This window comes from Oreochromis niloticus, linkage group LG3, assembly GCF_001858045.2.
Source record: "Oreochromis niloticus isolate F11D_XX linkage group LG3, O_niloticus_UMD_NMBU, whole genome shotgun sequence".
NCBI lineage: Eukaryota > Metazoa > Chordata > Actinopteri > Cichliformes > Cichlidae > Oreochromis > Oreochromis niloticus.
Genome location: NC_031967.2, coordinates 52,629,371 through 52,639,561, shown reverse-complemented (window position 1 = coordinate 52,639,561; position 10,191 = coordinate 52,629,371). Strand labels below are relative to the sequence as shown.

General features: G+C 39.8%; 1 protein-coding gene across 1 annotated transcript; it reads left to right on the top strand.

Annotated features, from left to right (window-relative positions):
• Positions 1 to 222: 222 nt before the first annotated feature.
• Positions 223 to 3,655, top strand: LOC109199313 (nuclear factor 7, ovary-like). The gene is made up of 2 exons (XM_019354608.2): positions 223 to 769; positions 988 to 3,655. The coding sequence occupies exons 1-2, from the start codon at positions 232 to 234 to the stop codon at positions 1,170 to 1,172; spliced, it is 723 nt and encodes a 240-aa protein (XP_019210153.2). The 5' UTR covers positions 223 to 231; the 3' UTR covers positions 1,173 to 3,655.
• Positions 3,656 to 10,191: the final 6,536 nt, after the last annotated feature.

The following is a 10,191-nucleotide window of genomic DNA, read 5'->3' as shown; positions in this document are numbered from 1 at the left end:
TTATTCTTACGGAACAAGTATCAGGAAACTCTGAAGCCCATAAAGAAGAAGTTAAAGGTTTGTGAAGACGTTCAAGTGAAGTTTGATCAAACAGCAGAACACATTGAGGTCCAGGCCCGACACACAGAGAGGCAGATTAAGGAGCAGTTTAAGAAGCTTCACCAGTTTCTAGCAGAGGAAGAGGAGGCCAGGCTGGCTGCACTGAAAGAAGAAGAGGAGCAGAAGAGTGGAATGATGAAGGAGAAGATGGAGGCTTTGAGCAGAGAGATAGCAGCTCTTTCAGACATAGTCAGAGCCACAGAGGAGGAGCTGAAAACTGAAGACGTCTCACTCCTGCGCAACTACAAGGCTGCAGAGGAAAGAGTCCAGCGCTGCCCCCTGCTGGATGATCCACAGCTGCCCCCAGGAGCTCTGATAGACCAGGCCAAACACCTGGGCAACCTGACCTTCAACATCTGGAACAACATGAAGGACATGGTCTCCTACACTCCTCTCATTCTAGACCCAAACACTGCTCATCCAGACCTCATCCTGTCTGAAGATCTGACCAGCGTAAGACAAGGAAAAGAGAGGCAGCAGCTTCCTGATATTCCAGAGAGGTTTGATCGTTCCTGCTCTGTCCTGGGCTCTGAGGGCTTTAACTCAGGAACTCACAGCTGGGATGTTGAGGTTAGAGACAGTACATGGTGGGACCTGGGTGTGTTATCAAAGTCTGTAAAGAGGAAGAGAGACACAGAGTCTGGATTATGGAGAATACGGTTCTTTTTAGGTAAATACTCAACACACTCACCATCAGCTCAATCCACTCCTCTCACATTTCAGAAGAAGCTCCAGAGGATCAGAGTGAATCTGGACTGGGACAGAGGAACGCTGTCGTTCTCTGATCCTGATACCAACACACACATACACACCTTCACACACACTTTTACTCACAGGATGTTTCCATATTTTGAAAGTTGGAATAATCTAAATGTGCTGCCATTGAAGGTGTCAGTGTCACTGGAGCAGATGAGCTGAAGATGATTTTCTTTCTTTCGTTCTTTCTTTCATTCGCTCTTTCTTTCTTTTCGTCCTGTCTGGCCAACAAGAATGTGCCTAACATTTACTTTCCCAAGTGCACCTTTTGCTATACTGGTCCACTTGATTGTCATAGTTTATTTGATCTGAATTAGTTATTTTTATTCTAAATTATTGTAGGCAGACTGGACTGGACTCGGGGACTGGAAAGAAAAACAATAAGAAAAGTTAGGAAGAAAGTTAAGAGAAGGAGAGGGAAAGGAAAATAGGAGAAAGGGGATGGAGAGAAAGGACGATGAAAATCTGCTTCACCGCCTGCTCAAGGAAAGAAAAACAAAAACAGCAAGCAAAAAGAAAAACAATGCTGTAGCAAAATTACAGCAACATCCAACATATGCGCAGGTAACAGTAAATAATAAATGCTGAATCTTATTACACAGTACACAAGATGAATAACACTGCTTTTCCCCTCCGAGTGCAGCTATATAGTCTGAATGTTATAGTACTGAAATGCTGGTTAATACTCTTTAACTCCATAATTTTATTTTTTTTTCATAGACAAATAAGAAGGTGACCTCATTAACCTCATTGACCTCTATAATGACGTAATACCTGTTGCATGGAGATGGGGAGGTTTGTTATCTCTCCGTAGCCTTCTGTCTGTTCTCATTCAATGATTCAGTTATGCCAGCAGTACTTATTGAACTACATCTGCCTTTTTGTGTTTGTTTGTTTACATACTTGGACTGCTCTGAAACACTCCAACAATTACATTTGAACTTGGTGGCTGATACACAGTTTCAAAACTTAACAGTTAGATAAGGGGTTTCTGTCATGGGCCTGGGTCATGCGACCCAGTGTTTCTGAGTTTGATGTTATTTTGGTGTTGTTTTTTCCTGTATTCCAGTCTCTTTTCAGTTATCTAGTTAAAAGCGGTAATGCCTAGTTTGCAGTTTAATTGATGGTTTTTCTGGTTCTCCTTGTGTCATGTCTACGTTTCCATGTTTCCTGTTTTACTTTGAAAGGGTCCAGTGTTCTTTGTTCATTGTTTTTAGTTCCTCGCTTTTTGTTAACACTTGCAACCTCTCTCTCTGTGACTGTCTTATAACAAACACACCGGTGCACCCTGCTGTGACAGCTTCACCTTACTATCTTATGGTCACCGGAGCAGTGGTTAGATTGCTTCAACACCTAGGTTGTCGCTATCATAGTCAGGAGTAACACTTAAAATATGTTACGTGAAGAGTTAGCTGCTTGTTCTTGTTCATTTTCAGGGGAGGGTAAGGGTCACTGCTACGAACCTCATGTCAGGGCCTCTGATATTGTCTGTCTCTTCTCACGTTGGAGGGGCCAGTGTTTTCACTCACTTTTCCAAGCTATGGCACGTGGGGTCCCTATATTGGTCAGGCAAAACATTCCCTTTGAGGCCCACAATGTCTTAGCAGACAAATATGGTAGATATGTCATACTCAGTGGTAAACTGTATAACCGTCTCATTGCCCTAGTAAATGTGTATGCTCCTAATACAGATGACGAGAATTTCTTTAAACAACTATTCTCCTCTTTACCCGAATTAAATATCTGCTCTTTTTCTGGGGGGTGATTTTAACTGCTGGTTAGACCCAGCCCAGGATCGCTCTTCCACTAAGAGTAAAGCAAATCTGCATCTGTCATTCATGCCTTTCTATCAGAATATGGAATGTGTGATGTTTGGTGTACCCTAAATCATCATAAACACACATATGCACCATACATAGAATTGATTACTTTATCATTGTCATTAATTGTCTACAGCAGGTCGACTCCTGTGCCTACCATAGTGTAGTTATTTCAGATCACGCCCCTCTTACTCTGTCTCTTCCACATCCTCCTGTTAAAGCTGCACAGTGGCGTTTCAATTCAACCCTTCTGTCAGATAAAAATTTTGTAAAGTTTATCCAGGATGAGATACGCTTTTACTTTGCCACCAACTCTTCCCCAGAGACTTCCAGCCTTGTCGCATAATATAAAGTCTTAAAACAAGACTTGATCTACTCACAACCTACTCAACTGAACGTTCACTCTTACATGGCAAATCAAACTTTTATATGCATGGTGACAAACCTGATAAATTACTGGTGAGCCTTCTAAAAGGTTTTAGGCCAAGGCTAAGTATTGTTAAAATTCAACAACAAGGGATTTTTACTCACAGCTTTACACCTCAGAGTCCCAAACTGCAATGCAACTAATAAGTTCTTAGCTAAACTTGACATTACTGAAATTCCACCAGAACTTAAAACAAGGCAGGACGAACCCATCTCTCAGATGTTTCCTTAGCTATAGCTTCATTGCAATCTGCCAAGTGTCCAGGTCCAGTTGGCTTTCCGTCAGAATTTTTCAAACACTTCTCTTCATTATTGTTCACGCAGCTTAGTGCAACCCTCACGGACTGCATCAGACAAGGATCTCTTCCTCAGTCATTTTATGAAGCCTGTATTACACTTTACAAAGAGGAAGAGAGCCGTTGAAATGTGCCTCTTATAGACACATATCCCTATTGAACACAGACGTTAAAATATTAGCCAAGATACAGTGGCTTGCAAAAGTATTCGGCCCTCTTGAACTTTTTCACTTTTTATTACATTACAGCCACAAACATGAATCAATTTTATTGGAATTCCACGTGAAAGACCAATACAAAGTGGTGTACACGTGAGAAGTGGAACGAAAATCATACATGATTCCAAACATTTTTTACACATAAATAACTGCGAAGTGGGGTGTGCGTAATTATTCAGCCCCCTTTGGTCTGAGTGCAGTCAGTTGCCCATAGACATTGCCTGATGAGAGCTAATGACTAAATAGAGTGCACCTGTGTGTAATCTAATGTCAGTACAAATACAGCTGCTCTGTGACGGCCTCAGAGGTTGTCTAAGAGAATATTGGGAGCAACAACACCATGAAGTCCAAAGAACACACCAGACAGGTCAGGGATAAAGTTATTGAGAAATTCAAAGCAGGCTTAGGCTACAAAAAGATTTCTCAAGCCTTGAACATCCCACGGAGCACTGTTCAAGCGATCATATGGCACAACTGTAAACCTACCAAGACAAGGCCGTCCACCTAAACTCACAGGCCGAACAAGGAGAGCGCTGATCAGAAATGCAGCCAAGAGGCCCATGGTGACTCTGGACGAGCTGCAGAGAGAGAGAGACTTCTCCAGCTTGCCCTTCAGAGTTGAAAGGAAAAAAATACATATTTGGGAATCACAGTGACAAAAAAAGTAAACCTTTTCAAAGAAAATGTGAGTGCATTCCTGAAGTGATTGCTATTTTTTTCCCAGACTTCAGGCTCAAGCCCTCCACCAGAGCATACAATATTAGAAACTATCCTACAACTCAATCCAACCAATAGAGGGCTGATTTCCCTGCTTTACAATAAAATGTTAAATTTAACACATATCTCTTCATCCAAGACACTGTGGGAAGAAGACTTAAACATGACAAAATCTCTGGGGCTTCTATACTCAAACATGTCAACACAACATCCTTATGTGCCCGCCACTCTTTAATCCAGTTCAAAGTGGTGCATAGAGCCCATTTCTCAAAATCCAGATGATCTCATATCTATCCTGAAATCACTCCATATTGTGATAGATGCAAAACTGCTGAAGCCTCACTGATCCACATGTACTGGTCTTGTCCCAGTCTCATTCAGTTCTGGACAGATGTTTTTCATCCCCTCTCCAGGACTCTCAGTGTGACGTTGGTCCCTGGCCCCCTTCTTGCTCTGTTTGGCATCAGTGGGGATGAGGTGCTTCTACTGGCTTCTAAAAGACAGGCATTATAATTTTGTTCCCTGTTGGCCAGGAGGGCGATCCTACTGAGGTGGCGGGTCGCTGCCCCTCCCACTCACAAACAGTGGTTATATCAATTCATGGTGTGTCTAAAACTAGAAAAAATAAGAAACTCACTCCAGAACTCTACTGGGAAATTTCAAAGCATGTGGGGTCCCTTCCTGGATGCATTTCAAAATCTATGAGAATTTTCCAGCAAACTGTTTTATGTCAGATGTGGAAATACAGTGTACAGGTCTAGGGCAGTGACCTGGGTGGGAATGAACGGGATTATTTGGCAGGGATTATGTTACTTTGGGAAGCATCATACATATGTTTATATTTCTCTTTTTTTCTTCTCTTTATTTCCCTTTTTTCTTTTTCTTTTTTCCCCTTTTATTTCACAGCCTAAATGTACGGGCTACTTAACCCGAATGTACAGATCATCTGCAATCCTTTTCTTTTTCTCCTGTTTGTATGTATGAAAGAAAAAAAACTCTTAATAAAAAGACATTGTTTAAAAAAAAAGACTAACATCGGTAGTGATCAATTTGCTTCATTTATATTTATTTTTATATGCTGGTTAAGATTTACTTTTATGTTATTTAATGAATGTTTATGAAGAAACACTGAGTGGCACTGTTCATAAATACCTGACGTTAACTGTGTGTGAAGTTTTTTTTTACATATATTTTCATGTCTGCGTTGACTGGATTAAAATGCAGTGGCTTCAACAGACCTGCAAACACTGGCTGAGTAAGAAAAATATGAATCCCATGCAAAGGTCAAAGGTCAGAGTGGAAACCATCATGTGTTGTTGAACAAACTGAAGCTGTGCTGCCACCTGCTGGTTACATTTATAGAACACTTTGATCCAAAGTGAACAGTTTTCCTCTGATTCATTGGAGACAAGAAACTGTAGTTTTGTTTGCTTCACACTCATTAAAAAGTAAATTAAACATCTGAGTGATTTCTGAAGTTCACAACAGTAAAAAAATCTTAATTATTTGTAAATATTTTAATATGGATCATTAATATATTAATTGCTAACAACTAATGTCCTGATGTCATGATGATTTACAATAATTTCGATGTTTTAAAGTAATGTCCAAGTGTCTTCATTTGGCATAAAGTTGCAGCTGTGTTGTAATACACCAGGTTTACCAATAGATGGCAGCAGAATTAGAGTTGATGAGATCCAGAACTCCAGTCTGAGTCACTTTTGATATTTGTCAGAGACCGAAACACCTCAGGTCTCTGTTTTCATGTCAGACGGCCGAGTGAATGACTGTAAACGTCTCCCTGGAGGACGAACATTTAAAACACAGCAAATATGATTTCCTACTGTCAGCTACAGCTTTAATCTGCTCTTTGTTGGTCTGAATATTTGGATTAATACAATTATAATTTTGTCAAAATCGCACTTAAAGTTTGAAAAGATGAAAAATGAAAAAAAAATCATTATATGTTCACTTTTTTTTGTTAAAAGTTACACACAAATTGAAATATGAAATAGTTGACGCATCATTTCCTCTATGTTGGTTTCAGGGTTAAGTAGACACATACACACAAACACTGAACTGAAACTTTCTGGTGTTACATTTAGAGCCACTCACTGATGTGCGCGCTCATTATAATCCACAGTTGTGGTTTTGTTTATCTTTAATCTTTGCTACCATCACTCAAGATCATTATCAGCCTGCCACAACAAAACAGGAGCAGCTCAGATTCATCACATCAGATGACCTGATAAAACCCACAGAGGCACACAAGAAAATCAGCAAGTGAGAAGAAGACTTTATTGATCCTGCAGAGAAACCAGATCTCTGCTGCAGGAACAACTGCACATTCAAACAAACACAAACTACAATTAAAATATATAAATTAGAGTGAAGTTACAGCTAAGAGTAACTCGAGGTGAATTAAATGCACTCCGGTCTGATGGCCTGGTCGTCAGTGGTTGGACGGGTGAACTTCTTCACTGAAGAGTAGATGACCTCTGGCTTTGATGGCGTCTCTGATCACAAAGACACACACAATTCAAACAACATGAAACACAGTTGTAGAAAAATGAATTCAACCTTTGCAACACAAATCTGTATTGTTTAAGGGCAGAAGAGCTCCTGATACTCCCACATGACAATCTAAGGTGCAGATTCAGGAATTATAGTGACCTCTGACCTCTGTGGCCTCACAATAATAAATGCTGGTTTCCTTGTTTCACTTCATCACGTTTCCCTCCACACATAACTAAGAAACTTTTTTTTAAAAAGATTCAGAATACCTTCAATCATTATTATAACATTAGCATTATTATTTTCTTTTTAAAGATGTTGTTATGTTTCCTTGATTTTGTGGTATTTTAAAATATGTAGACATTCCCTATGATTAATGTTTTATAATATGTAGAATACTGCAGAGGAAATGGGCATCTGTGCAGCACCCATGCTGACATAATGCATTCGTTTGCTTAACTTATCCAAAAATCTCACACTGAGCACCAAACATTTAGGATTTGTTTTTACTGTGTTACTAACCTTATCCTCAGGACAGATGTGTACAATGACCACATCTCATTTGTGCAAGATTTATTCAAACTAGCATTGCTCCTCACAGAGATATAAAAATATCCCCTAAAAGTTGACAAACAAAAACAATACTACCTCTGGCCTCTCTCACTGGTTGCTGAGGCTCCTGTGCTATTTTGATGTCGCTGTACGTGGTGTCATCTGTGATGGCATCTTCTCCAGCTTCTTGATCAGCTGAACCAAAATAAAGTAAAACATAATTGAAAAAACTCAGAGTGGGCCTTTCTTAATAAATGTAACTAAAAGAATCAAATGATAATATTAGCACTTTATAATAGAGCCTTCAATTTAGAAGAACCCTAATCTACCATGTAGCACAGGTGTCTTCTAAATTTAGGGTTTAGATTCCAGTAAACATATTTAACTGTTTGAAACAATGAATAATCCTAAAGTAAGAAGGGGAGGTTAGGAGAGTCTATAAAAACAGGCTGAACTGCAAATAGTAACAAAGTGAAAATGGACATTAGGATAAACTATAATATAATAAGTTGTTAGAATGCAACATTCACAGCAAGTATTAGTACCTAACCATACCTAAAGGTCACAGAGTAATATTTCATGATGATAAAAGTAACACTTCATAACACAACCACTAACTTATTTTGTAAGTTGCTAACAGCGACCATGTGTTTCTTCTAAATGAGGGATATGTTGTTAAAAAGGCATTTACTGTAACCTACATATGAAACAGGGTAAGGAAGCAGTGAATGTTTTCAGGTAGTGAAAATAACACTGTAGATTCCAAACATGATAAATGCTGGGAATTTACACCATAGTGTTTGAACTGTAATGTGACAACATGCACGCACAATGTAGACACAAAAATATACATATAATAAATTGTTTAAATGTACAAACCATTTAGCAAAATTAAGCCACACATGCAAAATCCAGAAGTTTGAGTCTTACCTTCAAGTTTTCTGCAGACACAGTCCCTCATCAGTAGAACCAGTAACACCAGCAGAAACAAAACACAGACTGATCCAAAGACCAACACAGGAAGTAGATGAGGTAAACCAGGACGAGAGGTGGGTGCAGGCGGAGCTGGAGTGGTGGGTTTTTCTAAATGAACCAAAGAAAATCATGAAGTTATTTTCATACACTGAATGTTCAAATACTGAATACACAAACACAGACAGGTGAGTGTGTCACCTGTGACAGTGATCCAGCTGGATGGAGACTCTCCATGACCGCTGATGTCACACTTGTAGAGGCCTTCATCAGACCTGGAAACATGCTGGATGGTCATGTGACCTGTAGGCTGCTTCCTGATGAAGACGCCATCTTTATAGAAAGCAGCTGTGAGGTTGGAGGGAGTGGTCTTTGTTTTACAGAGCAGAGTGACGTCATCTCCCTCCATCACAGGGAGGACAGGACTCTGCAGGATCACTGATCCACCTCAACACAGAGACAAACTACAGCATTTCATCCATTTACACACAGCTTCATCAACACTAACTCCACACACTCAGCTTACCAGTGACTGTCAGGTTAACCATGTTACTGATGGGACCCTCTCTGGTCTCACACCAGTAAACTCCACTGTCCCATCGGTCAGTGTAGCTGATGTTACAGGAAGAACCAGTTGGTTCTCCCCATTCTTGATTGTGATCTCCACACTCAGCTCTGGTGTCTCTGCTTGTGTTTCTCCTCAGAGTCCATCCAGCAGAGCTGTCGTCCTCCTCACAGCTCAGAGTCACAAAGTCTCTTTCGAAAAATTGAGAGCTGCTGGGACTCACAGTCAGATGAGCTGTGAGGAAAACATCAGAAGAAGACATCCAAATATTGGTCATCTCAGCTGATCTCAGTTAAAGCACACATAAAGTGAAATTGTTACCCTTCTATGAAGGGTTGACAAATGTTTTAAAAGACAAATTATTTACAGGCTGCTCTACCCTGAAGACTGTTGCTGTTTTTCTGCAAGCAGTTTTTTCAGCCACCTCAACCTCAGCTGAGGAGGTCCTACAACTGCCTTTTCTTGTTTCAGAATGACAAGGCTTAGTTACAGGAAACAAAAAAATAAAACAGAAACAGAGCAATAAATGAAACAAAACACAGGGAGACTAAACAACAATACAGAGACACAGAATTATAAAAAAGCAACTAAACAAAGGGGCATGACAAGGTACAACTACAAAAAGCAATCCTCCTCATGAGACTCACATTACAACCATGTGACCTATGTGTCATGTGATTATATTTGTGGTCTCTTTATTTCTTGTAAACGTGGAAATGGCAATTAATTTTGCACAGCTTACAATTCATGGTCTGTGATCGTGGGCTTTGGTGCATATAGTGCATGTATGAAACAAGAAGTCATCTGTCTTCTCACTGGTTGCTCCTCACAAACACAAGGCTGGACCAGAAGGTGAGCTTTTGTGCCCAAATGACTATATCAGTGGGTATCTGCTCTCTCTGATATCATAAATATTCAAGAGTAGAGAAATTATTTTAAACTGAGTTTTTAGTGCAGTCTGAAGCCTGAGATGTTGGCTCAAATGAATTACTTATACGTATCTCGTTATTAGAAACTTTAGCCATGTTGACTGTTTAGTATGAACAGGCAGTAAGCGGGGAAAGTTAAATAGGTCACCTGCATGTAAATGTACCAATGAACAGATGTGCACTGATGGCAAGACACAGACCTGAAGTCAAGTTGAGTGAAATAAAAAATTGCCATAAAAATAATACTTATTTTTATAAATGATTGTTTTTAACAGCTAAAAGTCTTGGGTGGACGTATAGAGTGCAACGGGCAGAGTGACTGCAGCA